Source organism: Scyliorhinus canicula, chromosome 6, assembly GCF_902713615.1.
Source record: "Scyliorhinus canicula chromosome 6, sScyCan1.1, whole genome shotgun sequence".
Lineage (NCBI taxonomy): Eukaryota > Metazoa > Chordata > Chondrichthyes > Carcharhiniformes > Scyliorhinidae > Scyliorhinus > Scyliorhinus canicula.
Genome location: NC_052151.1, coordinates 34063387 through 34085245, shown reverse-complemented (window position 1 = coordinate 34085245; position 21859 = coordinate 34063387). Strand labels below are relative to the sequence as shown.

Sequence of the window (21859 nt, the reverse complement as noted above, 5' to 3'; positions counted from 1 at the left end):
CTATGTGTAAACACAAGACCCAGAATACCAGACATGTTTTTCAAGGATAAGACAGCATCATAAACGGAGCTGTTACAAAGGGCAAATATAAACAAAAAATAATGGCATAGCTCCAAGCATTCCAGATTTGAGAAGGAAAGGAGAGATACAACAAATTGAGATTTTGATGCAGCAAACTGCATTTAAAGACTAAGGGTGGGATTTTCCAGCCCTTACTCCTAACGGGATCTTCCAGTTCTGCCATAGTCGACCCACTGCAGCAGGTTCCAAGGCAGCAGGGCGGGCGAGCCCCACAAAAGCCTGTAAGCCTCAGAGGGACCGGAGGATCCCACTGGTGGCCAACAGTTCACCACATCCGCCAGAGGGAGCCTGGAAATCCAGGCCTAAAGAAGGCTGTTAATGCTCTCGTCCAAGACACCCACTTTCTGATCCCTCAACCCTATTCATAGAAATTTACAGCACGGGAGGAGGCCATTCAGTCCATCATGTCTGCATCCTGGCCGACAAGTAGCCACCCAGCCGAATCCCACTTTCCAGCTACAGGTTACGGAACTTCAAGTGCACATCTAAGTACTTTTTGAATGTTATGAGGGTTTCTGAATCCACCACCCTTTCAGGCAATGAATTCCAGATTCCTGACCCTTAAATCCCCTCTAAACATCTTGTGCTCAATCTATGCTTCCTGGTTACAGATTCCTCACTTCAAACAATGAGAACAGGGCCTTCCTATCCACTCTATTTAGACCCCTCAATTTTATACACTTCAAGTCTCCCTTCAGCCTCCCTATTCCAAAGAAAACAACACTGGCCTAGTAAAGATTTTCCCATAACTAAAATTCTCCAGTTCAGGCAGCAGCTTTGTAAATCTCCTCCATATTCGCTCTTTCATTTAAAAAAAAAAGTATGTTATTACAACATGTATCAAAACAGGTTACAGCGAACAAGCACGCGGGAAACATGCTTCCCTGCAATCAACTATACAGTCTGTACAGACTTTTCCTCTTTTTTTATCCCCCCGCGACAAATAGCCCCTCAAACACGGTCATAACCATCCCCAATCTTTCCTCAAACCCCCCTGAAGAGCCCCTTAACTCATACTTTATCTTCTCTAATCGCAGGAAGTCATACAGGTCACCCAACCAAGCCGCAATCCATCCGGGACCAGCAGTCACTCCAGCAGAGTGTATCCAATCAACCTAGGGAACCCTCTCCAGACCTTTCGCGCAAAGTCCCTAACCTGCAGATACCTGAACTCACTCCCCCTTTGCAGCTCATTAATACTTCCTGAAGCCAACAGCTTTCTTCTTCATTATCAACCATAGAGTGCATTTTGACTTGTCTGAAAACTTCTCAACTATGCCCCTACATTTAAGCCCGAATCATTGAGATATATATATATACAAACCACAAAGAGCAGGGACTAGTACTGAGCCCTGCGAAAACCCACTGGAAATAACTTTCAGTTACAAATCAAGTACCCGTCAACAATTATCTCTCGACCTATACCCATTGGAGTTCAGAAGAATGAAAGCTGATCTAATTGAAATATATAAGATCCTGAGGGTACTTGATAGGGTGGATACCAGGAGAATGTTTCCACTTGTCGGGGCGACTAATACTAGAAGACAAAATTTAAGAATGGGGGGGTGGGGTGGGAGGTGGATTTGAGACTAGGAAGAGATCAGCCATGATCTGACAATGGCAGAGCAGGCTCAAAGGGCTGAATTACCTACTTCTGCTCCTAATTCCTATATTCCTGGAATTTCTTCTCTCAGAAGGCAGTGAACCTGTGAAATTCTTTACCACAGAGAGCTGTAGAGGCTGGGTTGTAAAGTATATTCAAGGCTGAGATAGATAGATGTTTAATCAATAAGATAATCAAGGGTTAGGGGATAAGGTAGGAAAGTGGAGTTGAGGATTACCAAATCAGTCTTGATCACATTGAACTGCGGAGCAGACTCAATGGGTCGAATGGCCTACTTCAGCTCCTACATTTTATGGTCTTACTTGGAAAACTTAGTCACAATCTCTTTGCTTTCATTGGTCTTGCTTTTTTGAATGTAACAGCAATGATTTAGAAGAACATTTTGATCAGAGAGCCACAAGTATAACAGTGGCATTTGGTACCTTAAATTCATAGGATTCTTCAATTATGATTTCTAACTTTGTATTTTCTCCGAGGACAGGACGGCCCATTTCAGCTATCCTCCGTTCTTCCTCATTTTTACTCGCAAAGGCCTCATTATCTTCAGTATCACCTGTAACACAATCATATAGCTAGACATCAATAGAAACAAATAAACTGCGGAGAGAACTTTAAGACTAAATGCTTCCTCATCGAACTTGAAAATGTCTAGTTCTACATGCTAAAATTTTACCAAGTCCTACGTGATTCCACATAGACTTTACTACACTTACCATATCTGAAATTGTTTTCCCAACTTTAGTCTTATTTTACATGGCACAAACATACATGCATAGAACATACAGTGCAGAAGGAGACCATTCGGCCCATCGGGTTTGCACCGGCCCACTTAAGCCCTCACTTCCACCCTATCCCCATAACCCAATAATCCCTCCTAACTTTTTTGGACACTAAGGGCAATTTAGCATGGCCAATCCACCTTACCTGCACGTCTTTGGACCGTGGGAGGAAACCAGAGCACACGGAGGAAACCCACGCAGACATGGGAAGAACATGCAGACTCCGCATAGACAGTGACCCAGCGGGGAATCTAACCTGGGACCCTGGTGCTGTGAAGCTTATACAATTATATAATTGTTAAATTATAATATTCTTACAAATAATGGTTCTTTTTATTAGCATGTCAAAAATACCTTACAAATAATCTGTCCAGCACGAAGATGTCATACTATAATTTTTCTCAATAAGAGGTCATGCCATAATTTTTATCAATTCCACATCTAAGAAACAAACGACATGGATAACAGGAAGATCCAGATCAAGAAAGAGACAAGACACTACATTTTTCATAAAGGACAGATAAGAATTGAAATGTCTTGCACAAAAGATCAGAGAAGAATGAATCAAAAGTTCTGATATGGACAGGCTGGGACATAATGGAAGATGCTTATGGATGGCAAAATAGATGACTGATAAACTCTTAACGAAAAGCCTCTTAAGTATCAAAGCACTTCATTTTATCATATGTTTATAAAACTAGCACATGCATTGATAATGAAGCTTCTATGCTCTTCGGTCCTTTTCTGTGTCTGTCATGAACCTGCCAGTGGAAGACTCAGAAATTATACCTTTCTCATTCTTCTTAAGTCTTATCTGCATGCTAATATCTGTACAGGATATTTTTGTGGGATATTATATTCCCTCGTGCAAACAAACAGATAAAAGAAAGATGTATAGCAGCTTACTATTATTATACATCATTATTTTATAAATATCCAATCCATACACATCAGCAGATTTTCATCTCACAGCGTACAGAGGAAAATTAGATGTGCATAATAGAACATGCCTGGAGGTTTCTGGCTGTTTGCTGACATCAGGGTTCTCTGGTCCCCTCACCAATGGTGTGGAGTGACTTCAATGGGAATTCCCATTGACAGTGGTGGGAGCAGAGAATCCCGCCATCAGCGAGTGGCGCGCTGCCTCCTGCCACCGAGAAACACACGGCTGGGAGGCCAGAGTATCCCGTCCCACGTCTATTTTTCTATTCATTTCTAAATTAACAGATGGAATATTTGGCAGGTTCCAATATATGTGTGCAATCCTTCCCAGTTATTTCTATATGCTACACCTAGGTGATCTTTTGCACCCAAGCATAATATGTCAAATCGATAGGTTAAGAATATAGCATTCCTGCAGTGTGGAAGGAGGCCCTTCGGCCCATTGAGTCTGAACCGACTCTCTGAAAGAGTTCCCAACTAGGCCCACTCCCGCGCCTTATCCCCATAACCCCACCTAATTATATCTTGAACACATGAAATTTAGCATGGCCAATCAACCTAACCTGCACATCTTTGGACGATGGAAGGAAACCGGAGCACCCGGAGGAAACACATGTAGACACAGGGAAAAATGTCACCCAAGGCCAGAACTGAACCCAGAAGTGCTAACCACTGTGCCACCAACCTGCCCCGGCAGACAGCTTATCCCACTTATGTAGGCTCTTATGTAACTATGTTGCCTACTTATGACAAATATTTAATAACATCTAAAGAGAAATTTGCCTGAACACTTGATAGTTGATACAATATTAGGACTTAGGTTGTAAATTATAACCCAGAGTAAGCTGACCTAGTAATTTATAAACATCAAAGTCACAAGAGAGTTATGGTCAGTGTCAAAAGTGAAAAATAGATTACATGACACAATTTTCATTATGTGTTCTGTCGACATGAAACGTTATGTAAAATAAAATCAGTAGAAAGCATGTGTTTTGAATTATAAATGTGAGGAAACATCTTTTATGAATTGTGGACAGCTTCATGTGAAGTCCTGGCATGCGCGGGTTGACGCGGTGAAAGGAGGCTGGAGCGGCATGAACCGCTCCAGTTCCGTGCTGTCTCCCTGTGGGGGCCAGAATCAATCGTACCCGGGCCCGGTTCGCGGCATCGTGAAACACGCTGAATCAGGAGCATCATTCAGTGGACTCGAGTTGAAGACCGCTGAATGGTGCGTTTGGAGGGGTGTTTCTCACTGTCTGCAGTGCCGAAAAGACCTCGCTATTCATATGGACATTTTCATATGGACATATGGACATTCATATGGACATATGGACATTCATATGGACATTGGACGCTATTCATATGGACAAAGGGGGGGTGTTTTCTAGAGCTGTTGGGGAGGGTTTAAACTAATGTGGCGGGGGGATGGGAACCAATGCTGGAAGTTGGAAGGTAGTAAAACAGGGACAGAAACAAAAGGAAGTAAGGGGAAAAGTGCAAGGCAGAGAAGACATAGTCAGAAATCCATAAGGGCAACAGTACAAGGTACAGTGACTGAGGGGAGCACAGTGAATAGGCCCAGTAATAACAAAAGGAATAAAACTGGAGATGTTAAGATTCAAAACAGAGGTAAAAAAACCAACATAAGTGTACTTTACCTGAATGCTCGTAGTATTCGGAATAAAGTAAATGAGTTGGTGGCACAAATCATCGTAAATGACTATGATTTAGTGGCCATTACTGAAACATGGTTAAAGGATGGTCACGACTGGGAGTTAAATATCCGAGGGTATCAAACTATTCGGAAGGACAGAGTGGATGGTAAGGGAGGTGGTGTTGCTCTGTTATTTAAGGATGACATCCGGGCAATAGTAAGGGATGACATCGGTGCTATGGAGGATAAGGTTGAATCCATTTGGGTGGAAATCAGGAATAGTAAGGCGAAAAGTCACTGATAGGAGTAGTCTATCGGCCATCAAATAGTAACGAGATGGTGGGGCAGGCAATAAACAAAGAAATAACTGATGCATGTAGAAATGGTACAGCAGTTATCATGGGGGATTTTAATCTACATGTCGATTGGTTTAACCAGGTCGGTCAAGGCAACCGTGAGGAGGAGTTTATAGAATGTATCCGCGATAGTTTCCTAGAACAGTATGTAATGGAACCTACGAGGGAACAAGCGGTCCTAGATCTTGTCCTGTGTAATGAGACAGGATTGATTCATGATCTCATAGTTAGGGATCCTCTCGGAAGGAGCGATCACAATATGGTGGAATTTAAAATACAGATGGAGGGTGAGAAAGTAAAATCAAATACTAGTGTTTTGTGTTTAAACAAAGGAGATTACAAGGGGATGAGAGAAGAACTAGCTAAGGTAGACTGGGAGCTAAGACTTTATGGTGGAACAGTTGAGGAACAGTGGAGAACCTTCCAAGCGATTTTTCACAGTGCTCAGCAAAGGTTTATACCAACAAAAAGGAAGGACGGAAGAAAGAGGGAAAATCGACCGTGGATCTAAGGAAATAAGGGAGAGTATCAAATTGAAGGAAAAAGCATATAAAGTGGCAAAGATTGCTGGGAGATTAGAGGACTGGGAAATCTTTAGGGGGCAACAGAAAGCTACTAAAAAAGCTATTAAGAAGAGTAAGATAGAGTATGAGAGTAAACTTGCTCAGAATATAAAAACAGACAGTAAAAGTTTTTACAAATATATAAGACAAAAAAGAGTGGCTAAGGTAAATATTTGTCCTTTAGAGGATGAGAAGGGAGTTTTAATAATGGGAAATGAGGAAATGGCTGAGGAACTGAACAGGTTTTTTGGGTCGGTCTTCACAGTGGAAGACACAAATAACATGCCAGCGACTGATAGAAATGAGGTTATGACAGGTGAGGACCTTGAGAGGATTGTTATCACTAAGGAGGGAGTGATGGGCAAGCTAATGGGGCTAAAGGTAGACAAGTCTCCTGGCCCTGATGGAATGCATCCCAGAGTGCTAAAAGAGATGGCTAGGGAAATTGCAGATGCACTAGTGATAATTTACCGAAATTCACTAGACTCTGGGGTGGTCCCGGTGGATTGGAAATTAGCAAACGTGACGCCACTGTTTAAAAAAGGAGGTAGGCAGAAAGCAGGAAATTATAGGCCAGTGAGTTTAACTTCGGTAATAGGGAAGATGCTGGAATCTATCATCAAGGAAGAAATTGCGAGGCATCTGGATAGAAATTGTCCCATTGGGCAGACGCAGCATGGGTTCGTAAAAGGCAGGTCATGCCTAACTAATTTAGTGGAATTTTTTGAGGACATTACCAGTGCAGTAGATAACGGGGAGCCGATGGATGTGGTATATCTGGATTTCCAGAAAGCCTTTGACAAGGTGCCACACAAAAGGTTGCTGCGTAAGATAAAGATGCATGGCATTAAGGGTAAAGTAGTAGCATAGATAGAGGATTGGTTAATTAATAGAAAGCAAAGAGTTGGGATAAATGGGTGTTTCTCTGGTTGGCAATCAGTAGCTAGTGGTGTCCCTCAGGGATCCGTGTTGGGCCCACAATTGTTCACAATTTACATTGATGATTTGGAGTTGGGGACCAAGGGCAATGTGTCCAAGTTTGCAGATGACACTAAGATGAGTGGTAAAGCGAAAAGTGCAGAGGATACTGGAAGTCTGCAGAGGGATTTGGATAGGTTAAGTGAATGGGCTCGGGTCTGGCAGATGGAATACAATGTTGACAAATGTGAGGTTATCCATTTTGAAAGGAATAACAGCAAACGGGATTATTATTTAAACGATAAAATATTAAAGCATGCCGCTGTTCAGAGAGACTTGGGTGTGCTAGTGCATGAGTCACAGAAGGTTAGTTTACAAGTGCAACAGGTGATTAAGAAGGCAAATGGAATTTTGTCCTTCATTGCTAGAGGGATGGAGTTTAAGACTAGGGAGGTTATGTTGCAATTGTATAAGGTGTTAGTGCGGCCACACCTGGAGTATTGTGTTCAGTTTTGGTCTCCTTACTTGAGAAAGGACGTACTGGCGCTGGAGGGTGTGCAGAGGAGATTCACTAGGTTAATCCCAGAGCTGAAGGGGTTGGATTATGAGGCGAGGTTGAGTAGACTGGGACTGTACTCGTTAGAATTTAGAAGGATGAGGGGGGATCTTATAGAAACATTTAAAATTATGAAGGGAATAGATAGGATAGATGCGGGCAGGTTGTTTCCACTGGCGGGTGACAGCAGAACTAGGGGGCATAGCCTCAAAATAAGGGGAAGTAGATTTAGGACTGAGTTTAGGAGGAACTTCTTCACCCAAAGGGTTGTGAATCTATGGAATTCCTTGCCCAGTGAAGCAGTTGAGGCTCCTTCATTACATGTTTTTAAGGTAAAGATAGATAGTTTTTTGAAGAATAAAGGGATTAAGGGTTATGGTGTTCGGGCCGGAAAGTGGAGCTGAGTCCACAAAAGATCAGCCATGATCTAATTGAATGGCGGAGCAGGCTCGAGGGGCCAGATGGCCTACTCCTGCTCCTAGTTCTTATGTTCTTATGTTCATTTTTTTGGCCTCAGCGTGGAACTCCCCGTCGAGGCCATTCTTTAAGTCATTTCCTGCCCTGGTGACCTCAGTGGAAGAATACTTGTGGAGCGGGCTGCCATTATTAAAGGCAGCACCGATCGTTCAACCCCCTGTACACAACCACCGCGGCCTCAGGACCCCCCGCTTCATCCAAATCACCTTTTCTGAGGTTTTCGAGTCCCCCTCACTCCACCTCTTATGTCACCTGGGTGACACTGCCAGAGTATCCAGGTCACAGTGCCATGGTGCCAACTGGAAGTGCAAAGGTGCCCAGGAAGAGTGCCAAGGTGCTACACTGCCAGTACCCGACCACCCTGGAGCGTCAACACCCCAGCGAAATGCCCCAAGTGCCATCACGACTGGTTCACGACTTTGTGAACCAATACCAAATGACACATGGTTGAGGCCTCGCTGGGGAGGCCACTAAATCCCGAGCATCGCATGAATTGGGCAAGCGGCTCATTTAAATATATGTGCCTGGATTTCGCCCATCTTGCGAGACATTTTGAGCATCACGATTCCTGGTGAAGGCCTCTCGCGAAATTCAATGGCCCTGTCCCAACACCAAGTCAGGTACAACGAGACCGCTGAATCGCGCCCCGTAAATTTAACGTGTAGCATGTTTAGTTTCAAATGCAGATAAAATATTGATGCGCAGTGTGCGCCCATAATGCTTGACGTTTATTTTTATTTTAGTGTCAACTACAGGCCACCTTTGAAAAGGAGTTTCCAAACCCACTTAGATACAATCCCCAAGGTGGACAGTTTAAGAGGCCGAGTACTGGATTACCAAAAGAAAAGACCAAGAATTGAGCCTCAGGCTAATTCTCTTTCACTCAAACCTTCTTCCTCTGAGTAGCTTGAGTATTAACTGACTTGGAACAGCATTGCTATTCCTGCACCGTCGTTGGGTCAAAATCCTGGAATTAGTTTCCGAACAGTATTGTGGATGTACCGACAGCACATGGACTGCAGTGGTTCAAGGAGGCAACTCACCACCACCTTCTCAAGGGAAATTAAAGATGAGCAATAAATGCTGGCCTAGTCAGCGACACCCACATCCCACGAATGAATAAAAAAGCTATCCTTCTCTGGGCCATTTTGTGACAAGTGGAAGAAAAGTTGACCTTTTGCAGCTCGCTGCACGAGAGCAATCCCTCCTGATGCCGGCTCAAGACTGCAGCAGTGACAACTCTGAAAGATATCTGTAGCCCAGCGTGCTGCAATAGGAGAACATGTGGTGCCAACCAGCCTTAAAGTAATGAAACTGGGCAAACATAACCACAAAAAAATCTTCAATTTCAACATTTTGAAATGAATATTGGTGGTTCAAATAGGAAAATTGATAGAATCATAGAATCCATACAGTGCAGAAGGAGGCCATTCGGTCCATCAAATCTGCATCCATCCTTCAAAAGAACACTCGACCCACGTCCATTCACCCATCCACCCCGTCCTATCCCTGCAACTCCCTAACCTAACCTGCACATCCCAGGACACTATGGGGCAATTTACCATGGCCAATCCACCTAACCCGCACATCATAGGTTAAACTCCAATTGAATTCTTGATGTTCAGAAGATAATTATCTGCAGCTGTAAATTAAAATCTTTAGATCACTTTCTTCAAGTGGAAAACAGTCATCATAATTTACTGAACAATAAGTGTAATTTTTCAATGTTCCAAAGTTTTAAAATTTCAAGTGCATAAATAGATCCAGCTGCATATTTATGAAATATTTACTCATTGTACATTTAATTTAAAATTAGCTCACAGAAAAAAGCATTAAAATGTTGGGGTATTGTAACAGCAACATTTCTCAAGCCGTAATCCAAGTAAGCAAACTTGATTGTTTATCTTCTATTAACATGCTTTTCTTTGGGTTATTAATAGATCATTAGTGTGCTTGCACTTCGATTGAACTTTGTGGGAGTTATTTTCATTTTCACGGCTGAATTTCTCTCAGAATTTTGCAGAACACACTATTAATCTATTAGGTTTCTTCTGAAGGATCTCGTCATGCTAGGTCTCCTCAAATTCGGGAACTTTATGATCTGTCTTTTGAATGGGGGAATCTTCCATTCACCCCATGCACGATGTGGGAAAGGTGAAGGATCTCAAGGTCTTCACTTTGCCGCTAAGCTTAGACCAGTGTATTAAAGGAAATCAATACTCTGGGAGAAATGAAGCATACCAGATGCACCCTCATCAACTCAAAATTGTGTCAAGGCTGGGAAATCCGAATGAAAATGAAATTATTTTCAATAAATAATGTAACAGCCTCCCTGCCCATAGGTTGGGAGGGCACATTAAGATCCCATTAATATGGAGGGGGTTCGGCTAATTTCTCTCTCATGATAGGCAAGTACCAGCAGCTGAATTTTATGAGGAGGGGGGTGGGTTGTATGACTCACTCCCTGTTCAAAAAGTCGGTTCCAAACTGACCAACTTTAAATAACACCTCCCTGCAGCCATAACATGCCTTATCAAGTTGATGATTGTTCTTCCACTCCTTAGTGGAAAGGCAATCCGGCCCTTGAGAGCTGTGAACTCAGTACCGAGCGCCACTGGGACTGACAGCATCTCCATAAAGAAGAGTCATGGTCTGAGGTCGGTCCCGGCTTTTAGGGCAGGAAGGGAATGGCCAACTTCAGGAAGGAAGCATAGGGGTGGAAGGCAGGGATTTTAAAGGCCAGGTGGGGAGGAACAAAGTGGGGGTAACATCTTCAGTGCGGAGGGTGCCCCCGATGAACACAAGGCACCCCATAAATAACACACACCCTCTTCCCTCCTGCCTTTTCAACAAAGTTGTTAAAAAATGGCCTGCCTGCCACTGCCCTGTGTATTGTGGCGGTGGTGGTGGGTGGAGGGCCTTAAGTGGACAATAATTGGCACCTTATCCAACATATTTTATGTTACATGCTGAAAACACCCCTAATGGGGGCTGTAAACTCTAGTCCCAGATCTTGATAATGCAGGTGGATACCAGTGACACAGGCCCCTGTCAATCCCAAATCAATTAGGTAACCTCCCTCTGATTCTCCCAAAACCCAGTGCAGATCACGTTGAAGCATATTGGCAGGTGTGAATTTGGCACAATTAGTAGAATTGTAGCCCCATCATTATAACTAGAAACACGTTACACATGAAGAGTTACCGTATCAATTCATTTATAATCAAATATGACGAATCTGGGGATTTTACAGTACTTCCCGCCGGCCCAAGTCTGTTTCCAAAGGCACATGTTATAAACTGCTTCATTAATGTAATATTAAGAGGCATTATATATAAGCTGTTAGACACCCATAGTATAATATAATAGTTCAGATTATGCCATTAACTTTATAAGAGTCATGGTCAGGTGCCTGAGATTATTTGAATGCTGCAGCATCAATTTATATTAAAGGTGCTACAGCCTTACACTTCAATGATTTAGTTCAGTATACAATCAGGGCCCTTTGATTTTTTTTTAGGAAATGCAGGCCATTTTATGTGCAATTCCTTCACAATTTTGAGATTGTTGATTTTGTGATGTCTGTCCAGAGTTGGAACACCTTAAATTAATATCTTAAAATGCCAAAGAGAAGCAGCAACATATCGTTTTATTAAAACAGTAAAGAAAATCCAAGGGCAAACGGTAGAAACACTAATTTTGCATACCCTCCTCTCAGTACCAACGTACGGGGAGGGGGGTAGATCAAAACAGTTCTATGTGCAGTTGCACTAAAAAAAAAATGGTACAAGCACTAAACTTTGCACTGGAGAGACCAGGGGCGGAATTCTCCGACCCCCGGGATTCGGCGGGGACGGGAATCGCGCCGCGCTGGTCGGCGGGCCCCCTGTGGCGATTCTCCAGCCCGCGATGGGCCGAAGTCCCGCCGCTGACAGGCCTTTCCCGCTGGCGTGGTTTAAACCACCTCTGGTATCGGCCGCGCGAGCGGGCTCTGGGGTCCTTGGGGTGGGGGGGGGGGGGGGGGGGGGGGGGGGGGGGGGGGGGGGGGGGGGGGGGGGGGGGGGGTCGGGGCGATATGACCCTGGGGGGTGCCCCCACGGTGGCCTGGCCTGTGATTGGGGCCCATCGATCGGCGGGCGGGCCTGTACCGTAGGGGCACTCTTTTTCTTTCGCCCCCGCATGGCCTTCACCATGGCGGGGGCGGAAGAGACCCCCACGCCTGCGCATGCGCCGGTATGACGTCAGCAGCCGCTGACGCTCCAGCACATGCGCGGACTTCCGCCGGCTGGCGAAGGCCTTTCGGCCCTGTCCGGCAGGGTGCCAAAGGCCGTTCGCGCCGGCCGGCGGAGTGGGAACCACTCCGGCGCGGGCCTAGTGGTTTATGCCACTCCGTCCCGCCGGGACCCCCCGCCCCGCCGGGTAGGGGAGAATCCCGGCCCAGAAGGGAAAGGAAGTAAAGGGGGAGAGAAGAGGGGGGGGAGAGAGAATAGGGGGGGGGGGGGAGAGAGAATAGGGGGGGGGGAGAGAGAATGGGGGGGGGAGAGAATGGGGGGGGGGAGAGAGAATGGGGGGGGGAGAGAATAGGGGGGGGAGAGAATAGGGGTGGGAGAGAGAATGGGGGGGGGAAGAGAATAGGGGGCGGAGAGAGAATAAGGGGGGAGAGAATAGGGGGGAGAGAGAATGGGGAGAGAGAATAGGGGGGGAGAGAGAATAGAGGGGTGAGAATGGGGGGGGAGAGAATAGGGGGGGGGGAGAGAATAGGGGGGGAGAGAATGGGGGGTAAGAGAAAAAAGGAGGGTGGTGGGGAGGGAGGAAATTGGGGTGCTGGTGGAGGGGGGCCCAATAGGACACTGCCTGAATTATCTATGGAGGCAAAAATCAAAAGAACTTTTAATTATGATGTGCTAGATTACGGGAGTCCCCCAGAGGTGAGGGGCAACACAGTGTCAGGCACGAGGGACCCCTGCACCCCACTACAGAGAGCCTCATGTGCACCCTCCGCTCCCGACATAGGGCAGCTGACAACCTTCAGGCAGTTGCCCTCTGGACCCGAATCCTCCACCACACTGAGTGCGGAGGGCGACACTGGTCCCAAATGAGTTGCTTTTTAAAAAAATGTGAACTTTCTACTTTTGTAAATTGCGCTTAGCCTCTGAGTCCTCATCTACATCTGAGCTGTTCACATTTTAGCTTGGCTGCCACTTTGTACGTTGTTACCTCACATGAAATATTATCTAATACAAGTATGAAGTCTGAGGTAACCTTTACCTGTTATACTAATACGTGCCTTCTTCAATCAGAATCATGTCACTTGACATCAATCTTCTAATCCTGATTAATTTGTGGTTTGTTCATGTTCTAACTTGCCCGAATCCTATTGGCTGGGGTAAATTGGTAATCCAATGACTCAAGGGGAGTATGAAATCCCCCAAAAGTGGAGTGTTGTAGCTGTATAAATAGAGCTGGCCAATGTGGTACTAGAGTAGGTGGTGAAGTACTGTTGCTGTGTACAGATTGTTGCAAATAAAGTCACTGCCTGTTTGACTCTACAAATTTGTGCTGGATTCTTCATGGCCCTCACAAAAGTTCATCTCCATTTACAAACAAAACAGGATTTGAGAGTTCAGAAAAAACTACAGATTGTTTTTCATTCATTCTTGGGACGTGAGTGTTGCTGATAAAGCCAGCACATGTTACCTATTGTCATCTTAATAAGTTGTTGATGAGTGTCTTCTTGAAATGCTGCAATTCCTGTGGTATAGGCAAACTCAACTGTGCAGTTAGAAAGGAAGTTCCAGGATTGGGCCAGCGACAGTGAAGGGACGTTGATATAGTCCACGTCAAGATGTTGTGCGGCTTGGAGGAGAACTTGCAGGTAGTGGCATACCCATAGATCTGCACTTATTCTAGATGGTAGAAGTCGTGGGTTTGGAAGGTGCTGTTCAAGCAGTCTTGGGAAGTTGCCACAATGCATCTTGTAGATGGTGTGCACTGCTGCCACTGTGTGCCTGTGGTGGAGGGAGTGAATGTTTATGGTAGTGGATTAGCACCGATTAAGCGAGCTGCCTTGTCCTGGATGGTGTGGAACTTCTTGAGTGTGGAAGATGCACTTCTGGGAGCAAGTGGAGAGTATTCCATCACACTCCTGACTTCTGCCTTGTAGACAGTGGACAGAATCAGGAGGTGGTGCATACCATTAAAATATACATCCTCTGAACTGCTCTTGTGGTCACAGTATTTTCGCTGCTGACTCAGATAAGGTTTTAATCAATGTCAATTTCCCAGGATGTTGATGGTGTGGGATTCAGTGATGACAATGTCAATGAATGTCAAGTGGAGGTAGTTAGATTTCCCCCTTGCTGGAAATGGTCATTTCCTGTTGTGTGGATATTTATGAGCTCAAGCCTGACTGCTGTCTGGGTTTTGCTGCATGTATTAGATTAGATTAAGTTTCTAACATGAATGAAGTTATGCAGTCCCTTTAAATTTCACAGTTTGCATTTTTCAAATGGGAATAAAGTGTGCAGATTGCAAAAATGCAATTAAAGAGTTGTAAATCATTGAAGAATAGAAGGTTTGTATCAGTGACGACATTTGTAAACAGAATGCCAAGTATATTAGAAATTAGTTCCAACAGAATTGGAATCAAGGAATAATGGGAAAAATTATACAAAAATAAGTCTTAACCACTAAATTCTGCAATGAAATGTGGCCATAGGATCATTAAGTATCTGGGCTAATAATTATAAATTCCAGAGTTTACGGTGCAGGCACAAGTCGTTCAACCTAAGTGATTTATGCCCTTATTAGTATTTCACATCAATCTCCTCCTGCTCTCTTCATCTAACTCATTTGCATATTGTTGCTTGTGTTTATCTAACTTTCTCTTAAACTTATCTATGCTATGATAACTTTTATAAGGCTTATCAAAGGCTACACTTCAAAAATATTCATAAAATCTATCAGGCGAAATCGTACCAAAGAAAGGTGAGAAAAACAGAGTGATCTCTCTCGGAATCCTGAGCCTCTTAAAAAAAAAAAAAAAAATAAAAGTGAGTGAGTGTAGTTAACGCTGTCACTCTGCTGGGGCAGGGTCTCTAAGAGCTGGGAACCGGTATCAAACAAATCAGGGAGCAATCTTTAAACGGTGTCCCAACCAGCGTTGCAGCGAAAGGCATCCAGGCCACATCTCGGAGCTCACACTGACAGTCATCGCCGGCACATCCCACACCCACCAGTCATCACAGACAGTTTCCCCTGCCCACAGCCAGGCAGTCATCACTGGCAGATATGCAAGCCCCCCCCCCCCCCCCCCCCCCCAACTACCACACTTATACAATTCCCCACAATGGGTCTTGTTTTGGCATCCCCTGGTACAGTTGGCACTTCCAAGAAGCACTGGGCAATGCCAACCTGACAGTGTCAACCTGTGCCAGGGAAGTGCAAGGGCACTGCTCAGGCATGTCCCTCTACCCTTCTTCCACCCCAACTCCCGGATGGATCCCCTTGACTGTCTAACGCATGGCCAGACTTCACGTAAATGACTCCGGTGTGACCGGGTCAGGATTCCATTGGGGGATGGTGGGGGAGAGAAAGAGGAGGAGGAGGAGGTCTGGAGAGAGTGCTCACTAATGACACGGTAATGCCGCAAAATGAGGTTCTCAGACTTCATGGCACGGTTCTCACTATCCCACTGGAGAAGGGTGGAGGAAATTCCAAAACCCGATCACGCCAGAGACAATCATGTTTTTTGATTCTCTCCGAGTTTCTGTTGGACAGAGAGGGCTCATAGTGTTGCCTGCAAAACTGAACCATGAACAAGAAATGTTTGGGGGGGGGGGGGGAGAAAGTAATAGCAGAAAGTAGCAGTCTGTAATGCCATAACTTAAGATATATTATTTTGGAATTTGACATTGAAACACAAGAGTAAAATAAATACATAAATCCTGTAAATAGCAGGATTGGGCTACGAGTGAGTGGAATGGTTCAATAAGGTTAATGCTCAATAGGCAAGTACATGCAAATCTGAATGTTAATTAAAAGATTGGTCCAGTGGCTTTAGCAACAATTATTAGTAACTATCAATATAACAAGATGACAATTACAAAGTGCAGAGAAGCAGCTTGTATTCACAGCAGAACTTTTAGAACAGTGATGTAATTATAGTGCTTCATTCCCTTTCGACAGGCTATTACTTCTAATGAGTGAGATGTGAAATGTAGATGACTGAATATGTCAAAAATGCTTCTTCAAGTTTAGACAAAGTGCAAATTCTCTGTGTTAATTGAAGTGCAGCTGGTGATTTACAACACAGAAGTACTCATTATACCTGCAAAGCAGATGACAGTAGATGGAATCGGATTGTCCCTAAAATGAACCTTCCTGTAGATAGCATGGCCTAAAAACATGGGAATGAGCCACAACATAAAATAACTTTCATGTTCAGAACTCCTTCATAATAAAAAACACAAATATTTTCATCTTTTAGTATCAAATTTTGGGTTAATTGGTATAGGTTGATCATTTAAATGTTTAGGCTTTATTGTCTCCATGTTAGACACTAAAGTGTTTGACGGTATTATTAAAATCTTATATCCTGAGACTTCTAGGGCAAATGATATAAAGTGCTATTATATTTATTCAGTGAGTAATATTACACAGTGCACAGGTAATTCATTTTACAAAGTCTTACCATTGAAGTATTTTGCTTCAAAATTAAAGAGACGAGGGTAAAAAGGGAAACAAAAAAAAAGTGTAGTTGAACAACTGTAAAATAATTGTGAACTTAAAAACTTGCAGTTGGAATTTAAAGAAATAGGAGTCCAATAAATAGTGTCATACCTGTCTTTGTGAAGGGTCCTAACAGTGATAACATCAAAAATATTGTTATTTTTCAAAATATAATATTTATATTATGGCAGACAATTTTCTTAGCACGGTTTTAAAAGACAATCTGATCTGAATTTCCTAGTTGATGTGCAACACTGTTAATTTCCACTAGAAATTGGTGCCAGAAATAAATCTGACTGTAAACTGACCTTATCTCAGCACCCTTTTCCTTTCTCCATCTGGATTGGCTGGAGTACTCCTCAGGGAGTCATTTCTTCTTTCCCTCCAGCCATATGATCAAACTAAATTTGGTAGGGCCTGTGATGATTTTTCTCTTTCTTTCCATTCCTTTTGGTTACCATCATGTATAAATACTCAAACAACATCTAAATAGAGTCTAGGTATCAGCTGACAATTTTTACTGGCTCACTGGCATTATAAAATCATGGTTCCCTCCTTGGGAAGTGAGGAACTGTTTCAAGCTCTTAGAAAAAAAACTCACAGAGGAGTATTCCCGCCATTCCAGATGTAGGAAGGAAAAAGGAGCCACGATAAGGTCAATATAGAATTGGATTTATTTCTGTCACCAAATTACAGTGGAAATTAATGCGCTTGGCGGGCAGTTCTAACAAGCTATCCCTTAATCTATCCACAATGCTATCACAAGAATCTATAAAACCATCAATGCTTTTTCAAAAAATTATAATGCATGTTTAATAGATTTCTATTTATGCTTTCAGCAACAAATAACATCATGTAGCATTACATCTTCGACATAAACATCTCATGATGATTTACTGCAAGGGCAGGGGAGTGGGGAGGATGAGGAGGAAAAGATAGAAGCATAGGATTTACAGTACAGAAGGGGGCCATTCGGCCCATCGAGTCTGCACCGGCTCTTGGAAAGAGCACCCCACCCAAGCCCACACCTCCACCCTATCCCCATAACCCAGTAACCCCACCTAACACTAAAGGCAATTTTGGACACTAAGGGCAAATTAGCATGGCCAATCCACCTAACCTGCACATCTTTGGACAGTGGGAGGAAACCGGAACACCCGGTGGAAACCCACGCACACACGGGGAGAACGTGCAGACTCCGCACAGGTAGTGACCCAAGCCGGGAATCGAACATGTGAAGCAATTGTGCTAACCACTATGCTACCGTGCTGCCCTTAGGATATTCAGCAATGGACTCCCAAGCTAAAGAAGAAGACATTAAGAAGAATGACTGGAAAATTGGTTGAATAGACTGAAAGTTTTAAAGAATCAGATACAGAAAGACAATTGAAGGGGGTCTCAGAAGATAGGGCCAAGGAAGTAAAATGTTCTGCTACCAATAAATGGCCAAGGCGATCGTGTGGTGCAGGGGGTCGCAGGATAATTTATACACAATTCAGAGGGCCAAAAGTCGTAGAAGAAGGTGTACGACTGGAGGAGATTGTAGAGACATGGTTGAGCAAGACCATAGAAGGACCACAGAGGGAAACTGAATCTAGAGGTGATTAAATCAGGGTAAGATTTTCAATGGCAACGGGTCTGAATTAAGGGTAGAGATGGGCAATATTGTGAATATTAAAATGAAAATTCCTGGAAACTGGATAGTATGTTTTTAAAAATTCATTTACGGGATGTGGGCTTCGCTGGTTAAGCCAGCATTTATTGCCCATCCCTAGTTGCCCTACAGAAGGTGGTGGTGGGTTGCCTTCTTGAACCGTTGCAGTCCTTGAGGTGTAGGTAAACTGTGCTATTAGGGAGGGCGTTCGAGGATGTTGGAACCTCACATGTGAGGTTTTGATGTTAAGTTTAAAGTCAAACAGGAGAGGTCAAGCTTTTGCACAGTTCAATTTAGATTCAGGAAGTGGTCAAAGAGGATGATGGAGTCTTAGCAAGATAGTGGAATTTGTGGTAGAAGCTAGAAATAATGGGCGGGATTCTCCGGCCGCGTTCCCCTAGCAACCGGAGAATCCCACCCAAGGCCAATGGATTTTTCCGTTGTCGGCATTTTGCCCGTGGCGTTCTTGTGGAAGACAGGGGGAAGAATCCAGCCCAATGTCTTTGGTCTTTCTTGTATTTAGTTAAATGAGATTCTGACTCATCCATAGCTTAATATCCAACAGGCGCTATAACAGCACAGAGATGGTCATTAAAGGAACTGGGTGGAGAGATAAAGCTGAGTGGCATGGATGCGCATATGAAAATGATTAGCATTCACTGGGAAAAATCTGCCAGAAGGAGCTAGTCGAGACTTAAGGGAGCCGGCATTAGCAGAAATAGAAGTTAATCCCAGGTATTCAGTTGAACGACACAGTCAGAACCACAGAATTATGGTCCTATACTCAACTATTTGATGGTGTGTTGAAAAATAAAACAAAGTTCAAACAAAACCAAGTTAATTCAAATCAATTAATTTATGTTCCCTCTGACATTTTCCCAAAACCTCAAGGTAGTGATATGGCATTTGTTTCAATTGAGTTACAGTCCTCTAATATCTTGGGGCCCAAAGGCCCCAAAGGTTTGTGAACACAGGACATATGGGGGTCAAAATCTACATGCATGCTAATAATGTGTGAATCGGAGAAAGTTGTTGGCTTGCCAGGTGATTTGATCAGAGGCACACATTAGCCTAGTCCTGTCCTCATATGGAATTCACTCCTGCAGTTTCAACATTGGACAGCTCAGCCTGACCAATCGTCCCTAACTAACCTGGGAATGTTGATGGCCACCAGTTGTGTCCTTCGGTGGTTGAAATTGGCAATCTAAGCACTGCCAATATCCAAAACTCAGCCCTTTCTGTTCTATATTTCTAATATCAGATTACATTGTGGATTTATTTACCCAGGCATCATGGAAAGCTTTATTGTAATAATTAATAATTGGTATCATAGGTTTAACTATAAAAGGAATACTGGTTAAGATGTACTCTGTAAATGTAAGCCAAGCAACTTCCTGCAAATCTCTACAATTCTATATCACATCGATTGCTAGCATGGAACAGCTAATGCATGAGGTAAACAGAAATAAAGAAGTTAAGGAAGCTTACCTAGCTCATTTAACAATAAAGCTGTAAAGAAAACAAATGTATAAAAGAAAAGTAAGACAAATAAGGAAAGTAAAGTTGGAACAATGGAAGGGTTACAAAAAAAAACAGATGTTTGAGCTACAACTTCGATCACTCTATAGCATTGGTGTGACATGTGAAATGGCTTTTCAACAATGTGCAGGGCAGTGTTATAAATTTTTACTAATTTAGTACAGGGATCAAATGTGCAGATGCTAAGCAATGGATAACTCTTCCCATGGCCCAATTTCTGTGACTTCTAAAAAGATTGCTAAAATAAAAGTACCTGTGTATTCAGTTGAGTAAGCATAACACATACCTTACAAGCATACCCCTTTTAAAAATGCTCACCATTTTGATTACACCCCCAACAGAAATATAACTAATTTTTAAGAATGCCTCCTGTGATCATATTAATTTATTAAAAAAATTATTTATTTGTGTTCCAGAGAGAAAAACTATCCTCAATAGAACGAGCTAGTTGCACTGTGCATAAAAATAGAAAACTGGACCTGCAGAATCTGTACAGCACAAAGACAGTTCGACATTCATCATGGGAAAAAAACAACACAGAAAAAAAAACGCCCAACAGTCTGGGATGGCAAAGATTTTAGATAGTAAAGTAAGAGGAGAAAGTCAGTGTGAGAGTAGGACACAAACAGAGAAGAAAACAATTCTCAAAATGTCTTTTGTTACTCTCACACCTTTCATTCCTCTTCTGATCCATACAGGTTCACCAAGTGTAATGAAGAAACTGCCTTGTCTTTCATATTCCCCACGGTCAACTATATTAATGGTAATGGTTTTCCTGTAAGAACATAAGACAAAGGCAAACAATGGATTGGAGTTGTCCATCACAGTCACACATGCTTAAGTAAACTAAGTGATGGTTAGTGAGATGTTATGAAGGAAGGGAGCCTGCATCACATTCAGATAACATTAATATGTAATAGGGGTATAAACTTATTACTGCTGCTGTAAAGCTCAATGAGTTAATCTGTCATTTAAAATACTTCTACTTTTTGGATTTTTATATGCTTTATTAGTTTGTAACATTATGTTTTGAATTGGTACTAATTTTTAAAGTACTTTCTGGTAATTAATTTTAATCAGTAGATGGTAAAACACAGAGTGCCACTTGAAAGGTTGCATGTGGATATTTGAAGCTGCCACCAAAAGGTATACAAGAAGTTTGCATCCTGTATCCAATTTCCTATTGATACATTGGCTTTTACAAAGTTTTTACCCCATTACACATATCTAAATGTGTGCGTTATGTCCTGGGCATCTGATAGTGCCGAGCATCCCTGAGTGACATTCAGGCATGGCATTAAGGCCTTAGCTCTGAGCAGGTACCCCACCTTTCTTCTCACTCATCTCCACCAAGCGTGGCTCCCCAATCTCAATGAAGAAGTTCTTGTTTTTTTCATACTCCTCATCATCAATTACTCTGATTTCTATTGTCTTGCTGAAATAGAGAAGAAAAGAATTGGGAAAAAAAGCAAGAATTAAGAACAAAGAGAGAACAGGAGACAATTGACTGTTGTATCTTATTTCAAAAGTTTGTTTTCGTTTCTCATGCTTTTAGGATAACATCTCAAATATACACCTGGAGAATAGAACTACTCCTATTTTCTAAACCATAAAGTGAAGTAAACTATAAAGTGGAGTGAACAACAGTAGGTTTTATCTCATGAACAGTGATATAAACTATCCCAAAATCCGATACATAAAGTGCACATTAAGTAAAATGTGGGCTGGAACAAACCTGGACATTTGGCACTTTAGAGATTTGATGCATTTGCAGGTGACACAAACTGAGATTTAGAAAAGGAGAGCCAGGACAACATAAGCATGGACTAGGTTCGGTAATGGTAATCAGGACTCAGAAGAAAGTAATCGGGTTGATAAATAACAACTGGTGCTGAGAGAAACTGGGTTAAAGAATTGTCAATTAGGGCTACAGAAAAGAAGCCATGGGCTGGGAAAGAGTATTGGACCAGAACACAAGGACCTGGC

At 43.0% G+C, this 21859-nt stretch overlaps 1 protein-coding gene across 7 annotated transcripts in view; it reads right to left on the bottom strand.

The window, feature by feature from the left end:
* The window catches only part of slc8a1b (solute carrier family 8 member 1b), a 356896-nt gene that overhangs the window by 92967 nt on the left and 242070 nt on the right, over window positions 1–21859 (bottom strand). The window contains exons 3-8 of one of the 7 annotated variants that reach the window (XM_038799133.1): window positions 21202–21308; window positions 19823–19843; window positions 16792–16809; window positions 16643–16657; window positions 16280–16348; window positions 2128–2258 (exon numbers count right to left, since the gene is read on the bottom strand). In XM_038799133.1, the coding sequence (XP_038655061.1) occupies window positions 2128–2258; window positions 16280–16348; window positions 16643–16657; window positions 16792–16809; window positions 19823–19843; window positions 21202–21308 (361 nt within the window). Of the gene's footprint in view, window positions 1–2127; window positions 2259–16279; window positions 16349–16642; window positions 16658–16791; window positions 16810–19822; window positions 19844–20544; window positions 20649–21201; window positions 21309–21859 lie in introns of all 7 variants that reach the window. The other 6 variants (XM_038799137.1, XM_038799134.1, XM_038799138.1 and 3 more) reach the window with 6 other exon arrangements.